The sequence below is a fragment of the Diabrotica undecimpunctata genome, chromosome 5, assembly GCF_040954645.1.
Source record: "Diabrotica undecimpunctata isolate CICGRU chromosome 5, icDiaUnde3, whole genome shotgun sequence".
Taxonomy (NCBI): domain Eukaryota; kingdom Metazoa; phylum Arthropoda; class Insecta; order Coleoptera; family Chrysomelidae; genus Diabrotica; species Diabrotica undecimpunctata.
In genome coordinates, this window is record NC_092807.1 from 138,690,494 (window position 1) to 138,716,619 (window position 26,126).

Consider the following 26,126-nt stretch of genomic DNA (forward strand, 5'->3'; position numbering starts at 1 on the left):
GGCCCCAAGTTTTGCATTGAAATCCCCCATTATGATGCTGACTTATATATTATATAGGATGAATAACGGGATAAAACTATGAGATAGTCTAAATTCACTCCTATTCATAATAATTATGGATGAACTATTTAAAAATATAAACAGAAAACAACTAACCTAAAGACAACAATAGTTTAGATATCCATTAAGGTAAATTATTGCTGAATGCGGACGACGTAGTACTCATCGGGTAACTAGAGGAAGATACGATTAATAAATTGATGTATGAACGGACGAAATAGAAAAAATTAAGTTAGAAATACAAACATTAACAAATTCAAGACTATAAAAATAGGATATCAGGAGGAGGAGATTGGACATGAAACCCGAGTGTTCTGCGAAGAACAAGAATTGAAGATGGACACAGCTTACCAATATCTGGGAATGATTATAATAAACGACGAAGATCTAGACCTAGAAATTGCAAATGGGACAAAATACATCGAAAATATACTATAGAATAAATAGTACTACATGCAAAGAAAATTAATATGTACTATATATTTATTAGGAACATAAAATTATAAGGAACATTGTTACACATAAATTAGGCGAGTTTACATTATACTTTTATGCCATCATTTTTTAATGAGCTTCGTGCGTGCTTTGTGAGCAGAACGTTTTTCTGAGTCAAAGAGTAAGTAGGTAAAAGGTGCGGTGGGTGGGTAATACTCGTAACCGCCTTTCCTACACAATACACAATTTACTCCAGCCAGACTGAAATTGCTTTGTATTTAAACGTGACAAAACTAAACCGTTTCGTTTATATAAATGCTTATTGTTAAGCAAAATTTAATTGTTTTTAAATAGATTATAAGAATATCTGGTAACTTTTACTTTCTTGTGAATTAAAACGTACATTGAGTCTGACTTTTTAAATTTTAAAACGTCTTAGGTTACAACATTCTTTGACAATATCAGTACTACTTTTATACCGTTTATCCCGTTGTTTATCCTAAATCCCATTATCTGCTGCCTCCTACTCGTACTTTCTCCGCTAAGCTTCTGTACTTTTCTAATTGCCGGTATGGTCCAGTCGTCAGAGATTTGACCTCTAAAAATCATACGAACAAGTCGAATTTTGTTGAGAATCTTAAAGGAAAAAAATCGATGTACCAAATATCTGTACGCTGTACAAAAAAAATGTTTCAACTAAAAAATGTAAATGAGATAACGGTTCATTCCACACAAAAAATAGTAGGGTAAACCACCCAGTTATTGGCACTTTAAGGAAAAGAGTTATTTAAACATAAGCTAATATACGTAACATCATATTGGGATATTTTGAATTTTTTTATAATTTACTATTATTACTGAACACAAATTAAATGTCATTATATTATAAATATTGAGGAAAATAATGCAAAAATAGGTTGTTTTAGACATTATACACATTTCCTACTTATTGGCAGTTATATTCTAGTTATTGGCATGTAGTAATTGGCAGTGTGCCCAATAAAGTGTCATTTGTTTATATATTTTTTAAAAACAAATTTTACAAAAACAATATTAAGAAGGAAAAGACAGTTAAGATTTTATTTCACGTATAGGGAGCTTGCGCATCCGTTTATACGTATTTCAGCCCAATAGGCATCATCAGAACGGCTTTCGCAAGCGCTCTGAACGTGAAATAATTCTTCTCTGTCTTAGGAAGCAACTATAACAATATTCTTTATGCAAGTTGTTTGAAACAAGTTTTACAAACAAAATATTCTTTATATAAATCATATTTTTCAAGACATCCCTTGTGATATGTTCTGGAACACTTCTGGCATTTAACTCCAAACCTAATCAGGGAAAAATTTCCAGTACATGTAAAGCATATACCCTTATTCATAAAAATATTATTTTTAGGTGGTGAGCTACTGTACTTACCTAAAATACAGTACAAAAATATATGCATGATTATAATGTAAAATCATGATTTTTCATTAAAATCTTTTTCATGTCACATGAATAGAGAATATCTTTTATAGACCATTATTTATTAACTTTTTCGTTTATTAACTGTTATCTTTTGTTTCAGCCATATTGGATGAAGAGTAAAGAGTATTGGGACAAAACTTTCGAAGATAGGTATGAACGACAAAAGATGGATCCAGAAAGACCACATCTTAAAGTAAGTTATTTATGATTTTTATTAGATTATAAAATATATCAAAATAAAAGTTAATTAGATCAGATTGCTGCTACATATTCCCCTTCTTACTGTATGAAGTGGAGAGCTGGACTTTTACAGAGAAACTAATGAAAATTTTAAGTCTTCGAGATATCTTCTTCTTGATTGGATTTACAACTCGGGGTGAGTCTTCGCCGCATCCACTATAGCCCTCCATCTTCTACGATCTTGCGCTTCCATTTCCCATTGTTGTACCCCAATCCTAAATAAATTGACTTCAACATCATCCTTCCATCTTTTTCTGGGACGGCATACTGATTTGCTATCGTCTGGTCTCTCAAAAACACTATCGTTAGCACTCTATCTTTCTCTGATCTTACCACGTGACCTGCCCATCTTATCTGGTTAGCTTTTATGTCTGACGATGTTTTCAGTACCATAGAGAGTCACCAATTCAGCATTTCGGCGCCATCTTCACTCTCCTGTCAATTATTCTCTTTGGGGTCCAAATATCATTCTAAGAACCTTTCTTGTAAATACAGCAGGTTATTTATTTCTCGCTGATGTAACATTTCTTCACTTCCATCTGTAACAACTGGGCGAATAATTAACTTGTACAGTCTTAATTTAGATTTTATTTTTATTGGAGATATGGATCTGCCGAAGAATATTACGGATAAATATAACTTTATATTATTTATATAACTTTATATTTAAATATAACTCACAGTGTGACGGAACCCAAAGGAATTTAACAAATCGGTCGTTTTCTTGACATCTCATTAGTTCTGACTTTATAAGCAATAGAATGGGATGGTTTGTGTATAACTGTTTCATAGAGCTGAGAGCACTTAAAGAGTCAGTTATTCTCACAGAGTTTTTTATGTTTTTATTATTTACAAATGTTATTGCTTGCAAAATAGCAAGAAGTTCTGCGGAAAATATGGTTGATCGTAGGGAAAGTGAGAAGGAGTAGTCTTGGTGTAAAGTTGTAAAAGAAGCCCCTACCCCATTGCCAGATTTAGACGCGTCAGTAAAAATGAGGAAATTATGAGAGCAGTTTAATTTCTCTGCTGCTTTCTTTTTAAATATACTACGTGGTGTGTCATATTTGTTATTGATAGTAAGACTTGTATCACAAATAGGCAGCTGTATTCTCCAAGGAGGTTGATGAGTAACATTAGTTACATTGTATGTCTCAGGAAAATGTATGTTTAAACTATTTTGTAATTTTTGGATCCGGATATAAAACGGGGGACTTAATCTTTGTGAGGTGTTAAATGTCGATGTGAATCTGTCAGCAAACGTGTTTTTAAATGTCGGTATATGAGGATTGGCTGAGAGATCCTGAAAATTATAGAGGCATTAGTCTGATGAATAGCACATCAAAATTGTTAAGGGCAGTCATAAAAGATAAAATCGAGGAAAAAGCGAATATGGCAGATGAACAACAAGGCTTCGGGAAGAACCGCAGCACAATAGACGCAATTTTTATTCTCAGACAAATAATAAAGAAGTCTATTGAATATGGAAAACCAGCATACATGTGCTTTGTAGATTTAAAAAGTGCTTTTGACAGGGTGAAGCGAAATGACATCTTAAATTTATTACAAGCTGAACAAATAGACCATCATATAATAAGGGCAATTATTGAAATTAACAAGAACAACAAGACCAGAGTTATAATGCCAACAGGGGAAACAGAATGCATAGAACTAAAAAAAGGAATCCGCCAAGGAGACTCGCTCAGCCCATTGTTATTTAATATGGTGATGAATCAAATAATTCACGAAGTAAGAAAACGACACGGATACCATATGAGAGCGCATAAAATCAAGATACAATGCTATGCCGATGATGCAGTACTAATTGCTGATAACGAAGATGACCTACAAAGGCAGCTCCACACCTTCAATATCACAGCAAACAAACTTAATATGAGAATATCAGTAGAAAAAACTAAATGTATAGTGATCAGTAAAGAGCCGCTTAGATGCAAACTAGAAATAGACGGCAAAATAGGGATATAAGAACAGGGACCACAAGGCAAGCATCAAAAGCGGCAAGAGTAAGTGGTTGCCTCCGAGAAACCATATGAAGAAACAAATATCTGACCACGGAAAGCAAAATGAAAGTATACAAGACAACAATAAGACCAATCCTAACATATGCAGCGGAGACAAGGACCGATACAAAAAAGACGAAACAACAAATCAACAATATCGAAATGAAAGTATTAAGATCAATAGCGGGCATATCATTAAGAGACAGACAAACCAACAGAAGTATACGCGAACAATGCAAAATTCAAAATATTAACAGGTGGATAAAAACAAGAAAAAAAAAAAACTGGAACGAACATGTAAACCGAATGGGACCAGATAGATTAGAGAACATCTGTAAAAACAACAAGCCGTATAGCAGAAGACCCGTTGGAAGGCCGCCAAAAAGGTGGAAAGATAATGTACAGTCAACAACGACTGAAACAGAATAAGAGGCAGACAAACAGGAGTAATCCTAGTCACACGAAGAAGAAGAAGAAGAAGTTAATAATGGAAATTTTTTGATAAAATACAAACCGCACAACTTTAAAACCGCATAAAAATAATCCGCCTAAAAAGAGAACTTACTGTATTTCTCTTTTATAAAGCGGGTGGTGTTTCAACCAATCACAACCAATCAGGTAGGTTTTATTACACAAATCTACTCTTTTTAGTTTTTAAATAATCCATAGTGTATTATACCAAAAATATCTGTATGATGAATCCATTCGTAAAACACGAAACATCAATAGCCATAAAAAATCGAATAATAGCCGTACTTAAAAAATAATGTAGGAAGTTATGAGATACAATCTGTGCGCGATGGATTACGAATTCATAAACGCTCGACACGGCATATGTCACACAAATCCTTCAAATATGATATTTTCATCGAATGCAATACATCAGCATCGAATCTCCCGATAATTCATTTCAAATCCGTAATTTAGTTTCGATTGTATATTAACATTTGGGCATATGGTACATAAACATATCCAATATTTTATGCACGGCTATAATCTGATTAGTTGTAATGTTTGATATGCGCCATATTTAGCTTGCACTGTCGTTAACTCAATGGAAAAAAATAGATTAACAGTAAAATGAACAGAAAAATTATTTAATGAAATGTACACTTCCCGTCATATAAAACTGGTACACTTTTTTTTCCCAATGTAAACCTGGGTTCAGACTGGATACAGTGGTTCGTGAATTAATTCGCTGTTGCCATCACAGATAACGGAATTGCACTAAATCTAATTAAAAAAAATAAAGTTATTATTAGAAAGGTATTATTTTTATCATTAACAACAAAAAACCGTATTTAATAAATTTAATAACCAGAGATAGGGTTCAGCTAATATCCAAAATATTTGAAGAATCTTTAAACCTAGATTATTGGCATAGGGAACATTGGAATGCTTTTACTGTACCTAATTTTTTACTTCAATTACCTACCGAACACGAACTGTATTTTGTATCAATAAGTTAAGTCACAGGCCAACTACCAAGATTAATTTATTATTTATTATATGAACGATAACATTAACAAAAACTAACATTATACTTTATCCTACGTAAATTATAAAGTGACAGTTACAATCCAATACCTCACTGTAATGTTTTATTATAATAATTTAAAGTTATGTCTAGATTGATTTTATCTATCACTATATTTGAATTGCAATATTTTCATAAATTATAATAAAACACAAATCAAGGTATGAGTACTTAATTGAGATAATGAAAAATTACAAAATTAATATGAGAATTTTTTAGGATGCATGTTTAAACAAATTTAATGTGACTGACTGATCGAGAATGCTCGATGTTTTAGTTTTTAGAATACTCAAAACTGGCGGTCTGTCACACAGCCCTGCTTTTAGCTGATTTCATATAATATTTTCGTTAAACTGGCAACAGTGCCCTAGAAATTAGAATGACACATGTGACAAGATCAACTTACACAACTTGAAAAACATGATTTTCGGTAATAAGAGTTGTACCAGTTTTTTATGACTCGAACGGTACACACAAAGAAGGCGATTTTAAAAATATGTTGTGTAAAAGTTATCTAGTGTTAAATATTGGACATTTTTATTTTTTAAATGAGACCTGGTAAGGCCCAATATTTTTAAACTTCTCTCTTGAGGTGTGTAAAATCAAAGACGGTAATCTCCCATTTCCATAATTTTGGGAAGCCGCAAAAAACTGTAGACACTAACAAAATTAATCTAAAACAATAAAACTAATGATGAATCATATAAAATTTGGTTTGTGATCGGATATCCAGAAAGAGTTACTTAAGAAAATATTTATTGTCCTTCTTTTTATTATTTTAGTTTGGAGATTGCTGTTTTTATTTGCAATGCTTGGAGATTGCCAGATACGCAAATGATCTATAAGGATATTGTTAGTTTTAAAACTAACAAAACATTATTGTTCCAGTTACGTAGTTAGGAAAAATATATTTTGATATTGAACAATAACATATTATATAAAAGCAATTTATATGCATATCACTTAAACTAAAATATCCGAAAGTTCAGGTATATATTCACAGGTTTCGACAGACTCTAACTCTGGAACAGAATTCTCCAGGTTCTCGTTTGCTTCTTGTTCATAACATTGAAAAAGCTCTTTATAATAGTTAATCTGATCGAGTTGGGTCCAGTCTAAACCAAAGTGTTTGGTCAAAAGATTTCGCCCATAACACAGTTTTAAATTATTTACTTCGTGAGCCTCAGGGGTAAGTTTTTCTAAATTGATCAAGCTAATCTGTTTGCCTTCTAGTGTACTACTGACAAAAGTTCCGAAATCATTTATGTAATGAAGTTCACCTCGTATTAAAACATTTCCTGTGCTACATCGTTTTAAAATGTACCTTTTATCCATATTTCCAATATTTCCAATCGTAAACACAGCTTTGCTTCAAATCAACAATCGTAGAAAATACGAAAATAATTTTCTTGTAATCGCCATGTGTCGTTATTCATTATCAGGGCGTGTTATCGGCTAGCCATTTGCAGCACATACCAATCATTATCAAGATCTGTGATCAATCATTTAATTTTGACCGTCATTGAGTCGATGAAAGACTGCAGCATTTGATCCTTTGCCAAACATGTCCTCAGTCCAACAGTATGAAAATACATTTATTTTCGAAAGGAAAAAAGACAGTTAAGATTTGATTTCACGTACAGTACGTCTGTGTATCTGCTTATACGTGTTTCGCCCTAAAAGGGCTCTTCAGAGACGGCTATTCAGTCGCTCTGAACGTGAAAATAAATCTTTTCTGTCTTAGGAAGCAACTCTAACATGGCTTCGTATAGACGCAAATAGCGACATCTGATATTAAAATCCGTAAACTAATTTTCGAAATGAATTTCAGATTTTTGCTTTAATATGTGCCTTCTAAGAATTGCAAGGCAAAACAGACGTTGATAAAGATGTTATTAGAGACAACGGGAATCTAAAAATTGCATTCCACAACGTATCTTCTCAACTAGAGGATACCCAGACGCACTGTACGTGAAATCAAATCTTAACTTCCTTTTTTCCTTCTCTAATAACATCTTTATCAACGTCTGTTTTGCCTTGCAATTTTTAGAAGGCACAGATTAAAGCAAAATTCTGAATTTGTTTTCGAAAATTAGTTTACGGATTTTACATTTATTTTCCTTTGAAAGTGGAGATAATCCAATATCAGATTGATATCTACCTTTAATGCCCTGCCAATCATAAAAATATATTTTTAAAGTCTAGAAACGTGAATAAATGTAGTCATACAATTAATGTTCTGCAGATAGTTGCTTTGTCTGTTATTTAACCGCGTAAGGATATTTTAACAACATTATAATAGGCAAGAAATTAGTGTAATAACAATTTGTTTTGATTGTGGCACGTAAATGACAATTTTAATAGCGTGACAACGGATTTTACATAAATTACGTGCTACTATATTTTAATGGAAATAAAACAACAAACTACAAATTAAACTATTGTTATTGATAAATTAAATGAATAGTGACAAAAGCCAAAAAAATTTTTTCTTTACGTTATCAATTGTGGATAATATTCATCGTTAACCAACAGGTTAAGTGCCAGGTATTTTTTCCATAAGCTTAAGATCGTGTGTGAACTATGTATATAACACTCAAATATAACTCAAATGTTTCCTTGTGTCCACCTAATTGGATCATGGTACGGAATATCATCCTGAAGGCGCAGAAGACGAATGTAGTATCACACACGAGGCTATCAATGTTAGAAGTACAAAATCAGTTGAGGTTCATTAAGATGCATCAGCAGACATGTGCAACTCTCACGTGTAAAACAAGACATGTCTAATTTTTAAACAAATATCTTCTTACTAACAAGTCTAATTAATGTTTTGTTTAGTAGTAACCATTTTATCAAAGATAGAAAATTTTGGTTAAAACGTGATGTTCATTGATGTCAAATTACGATTTTGGTAAGTTTTTTGCGATTTACTCAAAACAACTTATAGGTCAAATGTCTGGTTTTGCATTTATACGCTTCCTCTGATTCTCCTGGTCTGCTGAAGCAACTAGCAAGATCAAATCTTCCTCCGATTCTGAAGAATCTATTTTAGACTATGTGCAGCAATGTGTTCATGACATGAAAAAACGTTGGGCTGGCGCTTATATTGCGAGATAAATCATGTCGTCGACGCACCGATTAAATCGCAGCAATCTGTTCATTCCTTAAAAAACTATGTTTTAAACTTAAATAGGCCCAAAATATACTGGGGTGCAAAATTAACCGGACACTCAATTTTTTTTGTTTTTTTGTTGGTGATTAGATCGAAACTTGTTTAATTTGTTTGAAATTGTATTTTATGCCTTATTAGCGACAAGTTTTTTTCTTGTTTGAACCTGTTTAGATGTTTTTTGCGAACAAAAACACTTTTACACATACGTTTTGTTATTAATGTGAAATATTGGCTTAGTATTAATTTAAGTTTATTGTGGTACTGTACCTGATTATAAGTTCGGCTGTAGGTTTTTGATTGTCTCCTGTTTAAAACTTGCATTAAAAAAATTATGACACCATAACAGAAGTAGCACAAGCTATTGCTTTAGTTTACAGGATGATGGGCGGAGCATTCGTTATATCGCAAATGCTTTAGGAATTTCTCGAAGTACAGTGTTTGATGCAATACAAAGATTTCGGGAAACAGGACAATACACTAGGAGACAAGGTAGACAAAGAACCACAAGTCAAGTTGAAGATCGCTTTCTTAGGTTACAAGCATTACGCGATCGTACATTATCAGCACCAGTACTTGTTCAACGATTAAATGATGTCTATAGAAACACAGTTTCCGTTTATACCGTTCGAAGACGCTTAAATGAATATGGATTAAGGTCCAGAATACCTGTCACGGGACCTCTATTAACAGCAGATCATCGGAGGCAACGTTTACACTTAGCTCGCGAACATCTTAATTGGAGTGTTGACGATTGGAGTGCTGTGCTTTTCACTGATGAATTAAGATTTAACAGATACTCATCGGATGGACGGCATAGGATATGGAGAAGAACAGGTGAACGTTATCAGCAATGTTGTTTTGCTCCGAGAGTTCAATTTGGTGGAGGTGGTATAATGGTGTGGGCAGGCATTTCCCTAGATGCTCATACAGAACTTGTTACAATTCAAGGGCGCAGTTTGAACGCTCAACGGTATATTCAGCAATGTTTGGAAGATCATGTAGTGCCATTTGCCCCATTTATTGGAGAAAACTTTCGTCTAATGCAAGATAATGCTCGTCCGCACATCGCAAGAATAACACGGGATTACTTGGATGAAGTTGGAATTCGTTTATTACCATGGCCGCCAAGAAGTGCAGACTTAAATCCAATAGAGCATGCATGGGATATTCTGGTACGACGTATTCGACGTAACCATGGTGAGTTTGAAACCATGAATGATTTGGAGCAAGCAGTTCGTGACGAATGGGAGCAAATCCCTCAATCAGACTTTGCTACCTTGATCCGAAGTATGCCTGATCGAATAAGGGCCGTAATTAGGGCTCGTGGAGGTAATACACTCTACTAAACATTGTTTTTCATAAAAATTGTTTATATTAAAATAAAAAATAATATTTTTTCTTTGCGGATTTTTAAATTTTTTGAATTGTTTATTGTTTTTTTTTGAGTAACATTCTTGAGTTGTAATAAATTTGACTTTTAAATTTTGTCTATTATTAAATACTTAATTGGGAACATCTTAAACTCTTTTAAACTCCAGTTTTTAGGAAAAATCATAAGTGTCCGGTTTATTTTGCACCCCAGTGTATTATCGGGATATGGTAGAACAAGGTTTGAACTTTAATTTACGTTCTTGGTGAATTCAAAAATAATGTTTTTTTATTTGTGTTTTTAAGCCTTGAAAATCATAATTTTGCGTTTTTCTCAGTTTTAAATTATTTATAACTCGAAAAAGATCAAGTTTACAGAAAAACTACAGTATACTTATTTTGTTCAGAATAATCTAAAAAATAAAAAAAAAATTTGCCTCTGTGACCTTTTGAACCTTATTTTGGGGTATCTCATGAAACTGATTATGTAAAAAAATCTAATGGGAATATTTTTCCGATCGAACCCGAGCTTTTTGCCTTGTCTATTAATGTATTTGTTAATAGTTTCTTTAAAAACAACTATTATTTAGTTCGATTTTACGATATATTCCACAATTTTGTATCGTCTTCTTTTAGATTAATTAAAGTACAGTTATTGCTCTACTTTTCTGTGATTCATCTGTAATTGTGTCGCAACCATTAGGCACCGTTTAAAAAAGTGAAATCATTACAGAATTAAGGCCATAAAAAGTTAAAACGAAGAACGAATTTGTTGTTTTTTCTTTATTTTACAAATTACCGATCATTACAGGCACGGTATTGTTTTTACAGATTTAAATCGATATTCGCTATCGTTTTTCAAACGTGATGTAATTATTTCTCCACAATTCTTTCTAAAATGTTTTATTTCGAAAATATAAAAGCAATATAATTGCTAGAGTCATTATTAACTTTGATTGAAACTAATTTAAGTATTAATAACAGTCAGTTATATTTAGTTAACTGTAGTAAATGAGTCGCAATTCAGCTTAAATGTTTATCTACAAATTTTGCAAAATTAGTCATACAATCTTATATTAAAATAGATTTCATTGAAATAGAGCTCGTTTCACAATTTCTACGTACAATTTTAATTAATTATATATTTTCTAGTCCAGAGGTTCCCAAACTTCTTTCTCTCGTAGACCTCTTGTTATGTTTTTCAATTTTAGGTAGACCTACTGCTATTCACTTTGAAAGATTTAAATTACTAACAGTAGTGACATATTTTACACATTTATTAATTAAATTTAAATAAAAATATAGTAGTTGAAAACACATGAAAAAAAAAACTAAGCAAAAAATAAATCCATTTAATAGGAGAGATGAACTTGATGGTTTAATAATAAATTATCAACATTTGGCATTACTTTAGTTAGGTTTAATATTAAATCTCCTCGGTTTGTTTTTTTTTTGTTATGGAATCTATAACTGCGCTTAAACTCCTTTCCACTAAGTATGAAGAAGAAAAAGCAATTAAAAACTTTCTCGCGGTCTTCCATAATACGGAATAAATAACAGGTATGTCTTTTTACTGTGCTGGACTCAGCTTGCGCAAAGGAAGGACTCTGAACTAAGTAGGGGTCCTTCAGTACTCTGCGCAAGACTGACTGGGCGGGGGAGTCCTCAACTCCGACACGGCGCGTCCCAATGGCTGATAGGGAAGTTCATGTAGATATGCATGGAATGGAATGTCATAGGTATCAGCAAAGTTAGAAAGAGAGGAGAATTTAAAAACACTGAAATCAGGGCATATATTCTATCAGGCTGGCCCTGAAACTACATCAGTTGGAGGCATCGGTTTCTTTGTCCATAAAAATCACGCGAACAAGATAATAAACATCCAAAGTATATCATCTAGAGTGGCACATCTTATTCTAAAGTTGAACAGTAGATATCAACTCAAAATTATCCAAGTATACGCTCTAACAGCAGACCATACAGACGAAGAAATCAAAATATTTTATGACGATCTATCTACTGCGCTTAATGACTTTCATACTCAATTTACAATTTTATGTGACGATTTCAACGCAAAAATAGGTGTAAAAGAAGCAGAGCTAGGAACATCCTTGGAAAAATTCGGTTCCCCAGAAAGAAATGACCGAGGAGAAACGGTACTAGGATTCCTACTTCTGAATAATTTATTCAATATGAACAGGCTCTTTTACAAAAAGATGCGCAGAAGATGGTCCTGGGAAAGTCCAAACGGTAGAACAAGGAACGAAATCGACTACATCATAAGTGACAAAAAACAAATAATTTAAAGATGTAACAGTACTCAACAAGTTCACCACAAGCAGTGACCACAAAATGATACGAGCGAAAGTCAAAATCAACACAAAAAGATAAAGAAACATAATGATTAAAAATAAATCTCATGGTATCTGGATGCCCCCAATTAGATATCAACCAATATCAGGCACATATCAATAATAAGCTACTACTGCATGAAAGCTCCGAGAACGACTTACAGGAAGTCACCGAGTGCACTGTCCTAAAACAAAATCAAATAGTAAAATAAGTCCATATACTGAATCGCTGCTAGATCAAAGAAGACAAATGAGAAGCGATAAGAATGCAGATAGCCACACTCTAAGAGAAATGAATAAAACTGTTTCGAAGGCAATCAGGAGAGATTTAAGTAAATTTAAAACTGATAATATTAAACGTACTATACAGGAAAATAACAGACTAACAGTTCTACGTAGAAAGCTAACGAATGGGAAATGCAAAATTCATAAATTAAGAAACAAGCAAAACGAAATAATATCACGTAGAGACGAGTTAATACAGGTCGTCGAAGAGTTTTACGAGGAATTATGAAAGTAGACGAGAAGATCAAACAGGAATACAAACAGCTATTTCTAAGAAGATCATGGATCAAGTTTCCGAACTAATGACAGAAATAAAGGTAGATGAGATTCGACAATCATTAAGAAAAATGAAAAATAACAAAGTTCCAGGACAGGATGGAATTGTAATAGAATCTATCGTAAATGGAGGAGATATGCTATTAAATCAATTAAGGAAACTGTTCAATCTATGGTTGCAGCAAAGGGAGGTGCCCAAAGAATGGAACAATGCTAGAACCATCCTTTTGCATAAAAAAGGAGATAGAACGGACCTAGAAAATTATACACCTATTAGGCTTGTTGAACCACATATACCAGCTCTTCACTAGGTTAGTGACATAAAAATTGGAGAAAAAATTAGATTTCCACCAACCGAGACAGCAGGCAGGATTCCATTCAAATTATGGTACCAATGATTACCTCCATACAGTAAAAACGGTCATTGAAAAATCTATAGAATACAACAAACCTCTTGTCCTCACTTTCATAGATTTTTACAAAAATGCCACTATGACTGCTAAGATACACGATAAAACTCAGCCAATAAAAATAAAACGTAGGATAAGGCAAGAAATTATTCATAACGGCATTAGATTATGCCTTTAAGATGGTCAATTGGGACCACAGAAGAGTAACAATAGATGGCGAAACACTTAATCATCTCCGTTTCGCAGATGACATTCAGAATGAACTTGACCAAAACTAAGTTTTGGTCTTAAAAAAACAATGTCACCAAATAAATTGATAATCTGTGCGGTATTACCAGCGTCAAAATATCCTCAAATCTAGTTTCAAAATCTGAATAGACGATATTCAAATGTTGGGCATAGATTGAAACATCGTCTTCCTGGCAGATTACCTGGAACAAATTGAAAAACTGGGAAAATTCGTACCGTCCAATGTTCTGCTTCATTAGTTTAATTCTGGCGAGAACCGCTAAAACAAATTTAAACTGTCAACTTGCAACTGCAACTTCGCCATATTAAATTTAGCAAATAAATCTGTCAAATAAAGAAAATTTCTGTTTTTCTCTTTAATAAATTTTCTTTCGAATTTTTATCTTTACTATCGAGAAGCTCTACAAAAGTTTCAAATAGTGTAAAAAATCTTGTCAGGCATAAGCCTTTCGACAGCCAGCGTCCATTAGTACAAAGAAGTAATTGGTGGAAGTTATTCCCATTTTCTTTATACAACTGTGCAAATAACCGCGTATTCAACGCATTGTTTCGGATTCGGTTTACTGCATCAATGACAAATTGGAGAAATTCATGCAATCTTAAATTCAAATTTTGTCAATTAATTGTTGTCTCTGGATGACGCAGTGCAGAAAACGTTCATGTGCCAATAATAATGCTTCATTATCTGGTAAAATTGAGTCGTCCATCTGTATACAGAAATGGGTAGTTTGAAAATAATTACACAAGCTTTCAACAGCATAACTCATTTCATCAATACATCTTTAAACTATGTTGTTACGTAAAGAAATTATTTTAATTATATCAGATGCAGGTTTGTGTAGAACACCACTTCAATGGCTGGCACATTTAACTGTTTTCCAATAGTATGCGGTTTTCCGGATTTTGCTATAAGCAACAAGTTATTGTAAGACGCTTAAATGATGCAGTTGCTAGTCAATAAAACTAGATTGTGTCAGTGGCTCAATATTTAATTAATAGATAAAAACTATATACTGACTTTAAATTACTATAAGTCTTCTAAAATAGCATAAGCTATTTTTGGGTTTCAAATATACCATACTTTAATAACAATAAATATTTAATTATTTTGTGTATGATGTCACAACTAAAATGATACAGATAAGATGAAGCATTACACAACCTATCAATTGGAAATGGGCGAAGTAGGCGTTGCATTAAATTCATATTGCAGTTATTTTTATGTTTAATTTGACATTTCAAAGTCTTTAATCGGCAAATAACACAATTATTAAAGAATGATTCTCCGAACTACGATTAGTGACAGAAATTTAATTATTACTCACCATAGAATTGGATATAGCCAAAGAGATATTCAAAATAGTAAATAAGTAAGTGATGGATTCGATCGTTACTTCATGGAAATTAATTTTAGATAAAATTAATTTCCATGTTTCCAAAATTAAATTCCAATTAAAAACAAAAACTTTTGTTTTCAACACTTCCACAAAATTTATTTTAAATTATTATCACTACAGCTGTTTCGGCAAGAGTGCCTTTCTCAAGTGATCTATTTTTGGTATGTGTTTACACTTTATAGTCTTTAACTGAATAAGTTGAGGAGGGGAGAACTGTTTGTCTCAAGTTGGTCATTCAGAATTATGTCTGTATTTTTTAATTTGTTGATTTCCATAGATAGCTTAAGGTCTTTATTTTGAATGTGAAGAATTTGAAATTCGCCATTAAAAGAATGATTATGGTCTAGAAAGTGAAGTGCATACGTAGAGTATGTTGTTCTATTATTGAAAGCCCTTTTATGTTCTGCTATACGTTTGATAAAAGTTGTACCAGTTTGACCGATGTAAGTTTTTGGGCAGTCGCCACATTTAAGTTTGTATACACCACTGTGTATTTGTTTTTTTCTTTTGGCTCTGTTGTACTTAATATATTTGCCTAAGTTGTTGTTTGTTCTAAAAGCTGGAGTTATTCCTTTCTTTTGTATGTGTTTGACTATTTTTGTTGATATCTTGCCTGTATATTTAATCGAGCAGAAGGTACTGGGTTTTTTCTCTGGTAGTGGAAATACTAATTTCATGGCTTTCTTATGTAGTTTTTTGGGAATTTCTATTAGTCTATGTAACATGCTATGGTAGGCACCAATTTATGTTGTGTAGGATGGGATGATGAATTGTGTATAGTCGTATCAGTATGGGTAGGTTTATGAAATATAGAGAACTCATTTTTGTTTTTAAGTCTTATAATTTTTAAATCTAGAAAGTGTATGGATTGATTCTGTTCTATTTTTATTGGAAATTCAATATGACTATGGAGTGAATTAATATACGATAAGAATTGGTCAAGTTGTCTGTTAGTTCCTGTAAAATAAACCAGTACATCGTACGTATGTCCACCAATACAAAATCTGATAGCAATGGGCTTAGAGGCTTATTACCCATTATAAGTATAAAATTACGTGTGTTCTATAGATCAGAAATACCTCAACATCATGAATCCACAGCCTCCTAAATTATAGTCTTTTGTTAAACTACTGTAGTATTTTTATTAATCTAATTAATGATCTTTATTTATTATCAAAGGTTCTACATTTATAACACTTACAAGTTTATTAAAGTCTTTATTACAATATTCACTAATTTGTTTCACAATATTTATTTATATTTATTTCCGGCTTACAATTTAAACTCGATATTTAAAACTAGAACTAGAACTGACAATTTTCAACAAAATTCCCTCTTTATATATAAAATACCGTTAATCAAGAATCCCTTCGAATTCGGGCGGCGACCATCTAGAAAAGGATGGAAGGCAGACAGGTTTTTCAGCTGAGCGGCGAACTTACTAGAATAGAATAGAATTAGAAATAATATGTTTACAGTTTTATGAGTCATAATATTTATCGTAACACTACATAAACCTGATCACGTGATCACCCAGTAAGACCTGTAGTTTCTTTTTATACAGCTCCGCCATATAAACTATCAAAAAAACTGTTAGAGATTATTTAAGAACACACTAAATTTTCACCTCAATTAACCGTAAAAAATACAATAGAACTATAATTATATTATATAATTATAGTTAATTAAATAAAACATTTTCAATTACCTAACAATTCAAAATTAATTTCATTTGACGTCAAAAACCTTTTTCCTAGTATTCCTCCTACAGAAACTTTTGTTCTAGTAAAAGACCTTTTCGACCATAATGTATTGGTGGAATAACTTATGAGTCTCAAGGATAAGGCGCTAAGATCATAACTTGTTTTTTCTATTCGTATACCACAACAGTTTACGACTTAGGTCCCTAAATCTGGTGAATCCAGTAATATATTTTATCTAATCTAAGAATAGGTGTATAGAATTTTTGTCTTCTTTTTCACAAAATCTACATATTGCTTTATCTGTAACTGTTCCTGTTTTTAAATTTCGCCTGCTTCTGTTTAATTTAATTAAAGCATAAAACATTTAGTGTCTTGTTCTTGGGTTTCAATTTATTGTTGAGTGGTATAATTAATGAACTGGATTTGGATTTGATGGTTTATGAGAGATTTCAATCAGAAAATTAACACAGCTTAATGGAATTGTACGATTAGATATCCATTAGATCAATAACTATACACAAATTTGAAATGCAGCTGGCATTTCATTTAAAACAGTATATATTGCACAAACGGATGTAACAGTTTTGGTAATTTAGATAAAATTCAGATCTACACATAACGTATATGAAAACTAGTCGCAAATAAAACAGGATATTTATTATAATAGCAAAATAACTGAATCCGTTACTTTCAAAAGGGTCACACATTTTTGAATATCTCTTTTTGATGCCATTTTTTTTTCTTAAAGCCTTTTACATGTTTTCTGTGAAAAAGGCTCATCTTCATTTACCTATGTTAGTTCTGCCGTACTGTTCTGCAGGTAAACGCTATTGAAAAACAAAAAATATTGCTGATAGGGAAATTCATAGTAGAAGTTGTAAGAACGATTGATAAAATAAAGTTAATGAAAGTTGTAATTGCTAAAGAAATGTTGAATGTTGTGTATGTGTGTATGCTCCTCAAGTCGGTCTTGGTGACAATTAAATAAAAGCTTTCTATGGTCATTTAGCATCTTTTTCTTTGAGTACCGTCCCCAAGTTTTAGGCGTGGGTAGCTTCCATGACGATTTGCCGATATCGTTCTCGATCTTGCGCGGCATGTAATAATTCATGTGCTGATAAGCCAGTCCATTGACGAAGGTTTCGGAGCCATGAGTGTTTCTTCCTACCGCTTCCTCTTTTTCCGTCGATCTTTTCGTTGAGTATCAACTGCATTATCCTGTATCTGCTTCCTCTCATTATATGCCCTAGATATTCGAGTTTTCTCTTTTTTATCATCTTTATTAAGTTGCCTTCACCTTGACCTACTCTGTTCAAGACTTCTTTGTTTGAAATGTGTTGAACCCATAATATTCTAAGCATTCTACGATATAACCACATCTCTAAGGCCTTCAATTTGTTCATCATGTTAACCTTCATAATTTAGGTTTCACATCCATACAGTAATACAGGATACACATAGCATTTTAGGAACTCTCATCTTAGGATTTTCTCAGCTGTAAGTTCAGCTGAGAATTGCTCAGAATAGATCTAAGTTTCATAAATTACCGATCGATTTTGTTATCGGTTGTTCATTATTGATAATTAGTTGTATAGCGCCGAGGTCTTGTTTACTAACCACAAGTATCTTTGTTTTTGTTGTATTTATGCTTAGTCCGTTATTAGAGCATTCTCTAGTGACTTGGTCTATAAGGAATTGAAGATATTCGATACTTTCAGCCATGATCGCGGTGTCATCTGCATATCTGACGTTGTTAATAGTTTCTCCCCCGATTCGAACTCCACATTGCCCTTCCAAGGTTTCGTTAAAAATTATTTCTGAGTAAACGTTAAAAAAAGTTGGGGATAACACACAACCCTGTCTAACACCTCTTTGAATACAAATTTTGTCTGTTTCTTTGCCGTCTACCAGAATAGAAGCTCCTTGATTCCAATATAGATGTTGTAAAAGTTTCAGATCTTTATCATCTATTCCAATCATTTCTAGATATTCCAACAGCCTACCATGTTGAACCCTATCAAACACCTTCTCAAAATCTATAAACAGACGTAAATTGGTTTCTGTACTTCCCATGATCGTTGAAGTAGTGTTAGCTTTGAGAATACTTAAAGATATTACATCAGAAGAAAGTCAAAATAAGAGGTGATTTTAATGCGTATGTGGGTCAATCCAAGAGAGGACATGAAGTAATACATGGAGGACACATTGGAATTAGAAATGATGCTGGAGATAATATGTTGGAATTAGTAATAGCACTATATATGCGATTGTTAACACATTCTTTTGAAAGAGAAATTCAACTTGTTACAAACAAAAGTGGACAAAATCACTCAAATAAATTATTTCATGACAAGAAGAGAAAACATTGGTAAGAAGTGAAGCGAAACCAAAATATCGAAGAGGACCACAAAAAATCAAATAGTGGATGTTAAAAGATGAGAAAGAAGGTTTATTCAAGACAAAAATGGTAGCAAAAATGAGCTGTAACATGAAAGGTAATCCTAATATAATTTTGAGATATATGGCTAGTATTATTAAAGATATAGCTAATGAAATACTTGAAAAAACCACAGGAAAGAAGTTTAAGAATAAAGGTACCTAGTGGCGGTAACAACTAGTGTTAAAACAAATGTTGGAAAGACTGATAAATTTCATGTGAAAGTAGGATTGCATCAGGAATCAGTGCATAGTGTGGGATTAATGTTGGATCAGATAACATGGAAACTACAGGGTGTAACAAATCCACGGGACGCCTCATGCTTCGATTTCTTCATTATTGAAATTGGCCAGCATTGTTACCTTAAGTCCCACATTTTCTAAGAACTGATTCAATGATTTTCATTCCGTTTTGTTAATTTAAGAATCACACATTTCCTAAACCCATTCTGTTTAGTTGAAATGGTTGAAATGGTTCCCTGTGCATACCCATCATTAAGGATAATCTAGCGTAATCATCGAAATTCCCCCTTCTTAGATGAATATTTAAACCCTAATAGAGAATCTCAAATATTACTTCACTTGTGTACAAGTCAGTTATACTTGATCGATACGTTTATTTACTTATTTTACCCATCTATCTTATAACTGTCTCACTAATTTAAATATACTTTTTATTACATAATGACGGTATTAGCCTCTTTAGGTCTCCTGAGAGCGGTATAGCCACTGCTCTGAATCGAAACAAAATCTATCCCGTCGTAGGCCAATAGTTATCAAAATAATTATTTACGGACGTAACTACGCCATCTAATAACAAAGAGAGAAATCATACGATTTCTACCTGGCGAAACCGAATTCAAATTTCTAAAACTTGCAAAGCAAACAGCTTGATAAATTACTGGGCAAGGGACTCTAAAAATTGCATTCCACCTGCCGTTCAGGTTTTTTTTTCCTTTTTATTATTGTAGACTATGTCAATTATTTTTGCCTCGTTGTCTTGCCGTTGTTTCAGCTAACAAAAATACCAATACCTGTCGCCCAACGAGCACCTTAGGGCATTTTTAATTGATGTAATTGGTTAATCCATCTATCTACCATCAATGTTATTTACCTACAGCCGCCACGTGCCTTCTGTATTTTGTAAGTACGTCTGCCTGCTTATCTCGGTTAACCCCCAGTCAAGCGTTAAATGATCAAAACATTACTGTTTATAAGGATATAAATAATACTGTTCTAAAGGACAACACTCAGAACGTATTTCCGTATAAATACCTCCAGAGACTATTATCGACACAAATTCAGTAAATTCTGATTTCGCGTTTTCTTTTAATTTCAATGTTAGCTAGAATCATGGTTTGGTTTAGGTTTATTGTATTTCTTGTGTTTGAGACATGTGCAAGGGACGACGTTTTTTCTCCCCTTTCAATGGCATTTTGATGTTCTCGTCTAACTTTGATTCTTCGGTTGGTCTGTTCGATTTACGATTCGTCACAGTCCTCACATGTAATCCTTGATTTTTTGACTATATTTTTGTTTTGGCGGGTGGTAAAATAGTTGAGATTTTTCTGTCCGTACTAAATATCGTTTCCATTTTGTGTTTTCTTAGCCTCCTTCCTATTTTCTCTGTTGTACCCTTTATATATGGTATAATAGCTTTTGTAATCGGTTTTGCGTTTTCTGTTGGGTGCTATATTCTTTCTTGAGCATTATGAGCCTTTTCAATGGTATACGTTGAGAAGTCGTTTTCTTTTAGCGCTGTTTTTACATTATACATTTCTTTATTGTTATGTTCTCGTCTGCCGGTCTTTCGGATCGTGTCATCAGGGTTTTAATAACTGAATGTAATTGTGCAGGATGGTGATGCGAATCGGCATGTAGATATCTGTCGGTATGTGTGGGTTTTCGGTATACTGTGTGTCCTATGTCCCGGTCTTCCTTCTTTATTATTAACACATCTAAAAATAGTAGTTGTTCGTTTTCTTCTAGTTCCATAGTAAACTGGATTTTATCTTCTTCTTCATGTTCCATCTCCGCGACGGAGGTTGGCAATCATCATGGCTATTCTGATCTTAGATGCTGCTACTCTGAATAGTTCAATTGATGTGCATCCGTACCATTCCCTCAAGTTACGCAACCATGAGATTCTTCTTCTTCCTACACTTCTCTTGCCCTGGATTTTCCCTTGTATAATCAATTGAAGTAGGTTGTATCTCTCATTACGCATAACATGCCCCAGGTATTGCAGCTTTCGTGTCTTGATAGTTTCCAATACTTCCATTCTTTTGTTGATTCTTCTCATAACTTCGTTGTTTGTTACATGCTCGGTCCATGATATGGATGATACGGATTTTATGGTGGATATAATTGATGTGTCCTAAGAATACCTTTAGTTTTTCTTCTCCATGTGTTTAGATTATAAAAGTATCATCCACGTACCTAAGCCAAAGTTTGGATTTGTGTTTGGCTGTTCCTATTGCTCGTTGTTCTATTTCTTGCATAAATAGGTTTGCTATTACCAGTAACAGTGATGAAACCATTGGTGCTCCTTCAATTTGATTATAGCTTTGCTTCTATAGATGAAATATATGTTATTTAAGCAGTGCTTTGTTGGATTTATAGTTTCCTGTGTCAAATGGTTTTATATATTTCTCTGTAGATAAATTCATATACGAATGTTTTCTTTATTAATATTTTTGTATTTAGGTAACAAAATGTTTTGCCTTTCTAAAATTGTAAATTTCTTCGTTGTGAATTTCTATTGTTGTTGGTTAATCCCGATTTATTCTATCAAAATATGTCAACAAATATATTGAAAATCAAGTTTTAATTTCTTTAATGGATTTTCCCCATTACGTTTTTTAACTTGTCAGATACAGGGTGGGATTGAAAAGTCCAAATCCTCCAAAATTGAAGTATTGAAGTAAGTAATAAAATACTAATATCTTTAAGTTCTTAATTTTGTTGTCAATTTATCCCCTCAGAAAAAAATCATTTGGAACTATGTCGGTAAAACGAAGTGGCAGCTTCATCGTTCCGTTTATCGATAATATCTATTAGGAAGGCCAGGAGGAAGGAGTTTAGGAATAACATTATGTGCGGCTCAATAATCCCACATCACACATTTAATTTTTAATAATTTCTAATTAAATTAAATGTGTTTATAGGAAAATTCCGTGTTAGTACAGGGATATTACAATTAAATACGTTCTTTGCATTTCGCTTAAGATTGAGGAAAGAAAGGTTTTTCGTCCGTAAATAAAGTATTGGAAGAAAAATTTTGATCATGATTAATTTTCTTTCTCATATTATTTACAAAATAAAACACGTCGTTATTGTTCACGTGTTAGAATATGTTGATATAACCAAAAAAACCGATATGTGTGTTTGTTTTCTTACATTTTGAACCGCTCTTGAAGCAATGCCTGCATTTTCCACTCTTTACTCTTTAACACTTGAACATTCTTTTACTTGAACATTTATTTGACAAGGGTTACTTAAGAATTGGGATTCGAAAAAGAATAGGAATCCGAATGGGAATGGATGGATTTTCAACAGTCAATCCAAATTGCCCAACAGTGGCGCACCCAGGGGGGTTTTCAGGACCCTATTCCGACACTGTTACTCACACATGTTAAGGACTCAAAATGAAGGTAACATCATAAAAAAAACCAAACCCCCCCCCCCAGAGGCAAATTCTAGGTGCGCTACTGTTGCCCAAATACCTCGTCGAAAAATAGATCAGAATAATACTCGTACGAAAAAAAATTCTCAGTTGTATGTTCGTTTATCGTGAGGATGTATCGCGAGAACTAGCATGTTTCCTGACGTCGTAGAACAGTTCTAGGATGTGCTAGTACAGTGTCTTTGCGATAAACGAACATACCTAATTTTTAGTCGCAAATGCATCTTGTTATTAACTGTAATTAACTGAGCGCATAGAGGAAAAGCAAAATTCACTCTCACCGATGAATTCGGCGAAGTGGTGGAGCCTATTATCATTATCCCTCTTTCATAATGGGGTAACGCACACTGTTGCCTATGTTCTCTTTATATCCCACTTGAAAGTATTCAATCCAATCTTTTACGTATATTTATGTTCAGTTCTTCCAACCACAATAAAGATAAAAGACGTGAGAGTCAGAAGAGGAGCAGAATGTGGAACTGACCATAAACTACTAACAGCAAAAATGGGCATTAATTGGAAACATAACAAGACCTCCTCTACAGAAGAACCGTTACACTATAAGAGAAAAATAATACAATATAGAACTACTCCAAGAACAATCAATAAGAGAACTATACAAACAACGTCTAGACCAAAAATTAATAGAATTCAGATACGGCAACATCGAAGAAATATACGATCATATAAAGGTGAGTATAAAACAAGCAGCATTCGAAGCCGTTGGAGAGAAAGAACATATAACAAATAAAGAGCACTATTATGAAATAAATGAACCAACAAAAATAATAATTGAAGAATAAGCAACTATACAGAAAATGGCTGACTACAAACAACGATGAAGTTTATAATGAATATGGAGAAAAAGATAGAGAAGTGAAAAAACAAATAACACAACAAAAAAATGAAGAGTGGGAAAGAACCTGCTTAAATATTGAAACATACATAGGAGGTACAAGAACTTCGGAGTCATGGAAAGTACTGAGAGGATTGAAACAAAACTCAAAAGAAAGAATTAAATTGGGAAATATACAGGACAAAGAATGAAAGGACTATTACAAGAAACTGTTAACAGAACAAAGACCACAATTCATTGGAAAAGAAAACAGGCGATGACGAAGCAGATCCCCACAACAAGAAATAGAAATAACAAATAGGGAAATGAGAACGGCCATAAAAGCAATCAAAAATAAGAAAGCACCAGGACCTGGAGGCATCTCACCTGAGCTTATAGGAAATAGAAGTGAAGACATTAGAAGAAAATGTAACTATACAGTGTATAAATGAATGGACACAAAATAAAAAAGAATGAAATAACCACACATAAGCAGAATGGAGAAGACCCTTGTCGTCAAAATGGCAAGACATAAGTCACTAATCGGCAAAATAAGTATCGGACGACGCGACGGCGCAAAAGATGGAGTGACAACCGTCCATAGAGGTAATAATCCGTCAATGAACTAGTAGAATTGCTTATAAAGAGGAAGGAAGAAGTTCTTCGAATTCCGAGCTTGTATATATGTTTTTGGATCGGCTATTAAAATTACTTCGTCAACATATTGCAGATGTATCGTATGTTAATAAATATTTATAAGAATGATTGTTTAAAAATATTAAATTTATTCCCAGCTCTTTAATTCTTAGAAACTACAAATTATTACTATTTTTAAAATAAAAGTGGAATTATATACATAATACATGGTATTCTTGTGTGAGCTGTTTCTGAGAAACTAGCCTTTAAGACAAGTTATTAAGTGGAAACGAGTACTGGAATCTGAAGTCGCAAATATTTGTAATATTAAGAAGAAATAAAGTGTACTTTATACGAGAAATTTTTAAATTTTTTCGTATTACCTATCGATAAGTCTCGACTGTGTACGAAGTTTTTATTATTTTACAGATATGCCGCATCTACCTTTAGGGTTATTATCAAATTATATCCATCAATTTAACATTATAGGTTATAAACATCAAATTCACTTAAAATATTAATGTTCGATGTATTTTATTTATTATTTTTTCCACTTTTACTTTAACATCTCGTAGTGGGAATAAAAATTATAAGGCTTTAGCTGTTGGGAGAGTTCATTTGACGTATCGGCGTCGAATTCTCCATCATTGTTGCATAGTTGTAGATAGGTGGAGTTGTTTTATTAGTTTTTTTATGGTACTTTGCGCATTTTAATTTTATTTGGTGACTGAATGAATAAGTATTAATTACGACTGAGCTAAGATTACATTTATATTTTTATAATCTAGTAATTGTACGAGGTGCACGCCAAATTTATTAGTAAGAAACTCAAAATACTATCGATTCACAACATCGTAATAGCTCTTCTTACATGTTAATCAGTAATATGCTGTCCTTTCCAGAGCAGCAATAAGAGGACTCATAGGTAGAAAAAGCAAATTTAGACTAAAAACAAAAAGAAGACTGATTAACAGCATCATACTTCCAATAATAACATATGTATCTCTCGCATGGGGACACATAAGTAAGTCAAACAAAAAGAGGATACAAGCAGCACATAATAACAGCCTTAGAGAGGCGGTAAATATACCCCGATACGTTTCTGAACGTTTCCTGTTCAGAGAACTGAAACAAGTAAGGGTGATAGACACGATGGAAGAAAAAGTCAGAACAAAGTTTTGCTGAAATAGAGAACCACCCATGCCCGATACTGGGAGAAATAATAAGATATGATCCGTTCCATGGATGGAAGTACAAAATACCAAAACAACAAAAGCATATAGCACTGACAATTTTTATAATGACTAATGATATTACTTTTCAGACATCTTTAAAACAAATACAAAAAACTTAAAAAACGGCTTCGGCCACCAAAATAAATGACTATTAACAAAAAGGCGAAAGTCACTAAAAAAATTTACAAAAAACCCTAAACCTGGGCACGAGAGGCCCACATCCTCGAGCGCCATGTCGCCGAACTGAGCGTAGCCCGAAGCGGAGACTTGGCAATTCAGCAAGAGCAAGCAATTTCAGATTCAATGATAAGCCACCAGAGATAGC

General features: G+C 33.1%; 1 protein-coding gene across 1 annotated transcript in view; it reads left to right on the plus strand.

Moving 5' to 3' along the window:
• alpha-Man-IIb (alpha-Mannosidase class II b) overlaps positions 1–26,126 on the plus strand; it is a 219,654-nt gene that overhangs the window by 92,355 nt on the left and 101,173 nt on the right. The window contains exon 4 of the mRNA XM_072532813.1: positions 2,066–2,158. Within this exon, the coding sequence (XP_072388914.1) occupies positions 2,066–2,158 (93 nt within the window). The remainder of the gene's footprint in view (positions 1–2,065; positions 2,159–26,126) is intronic.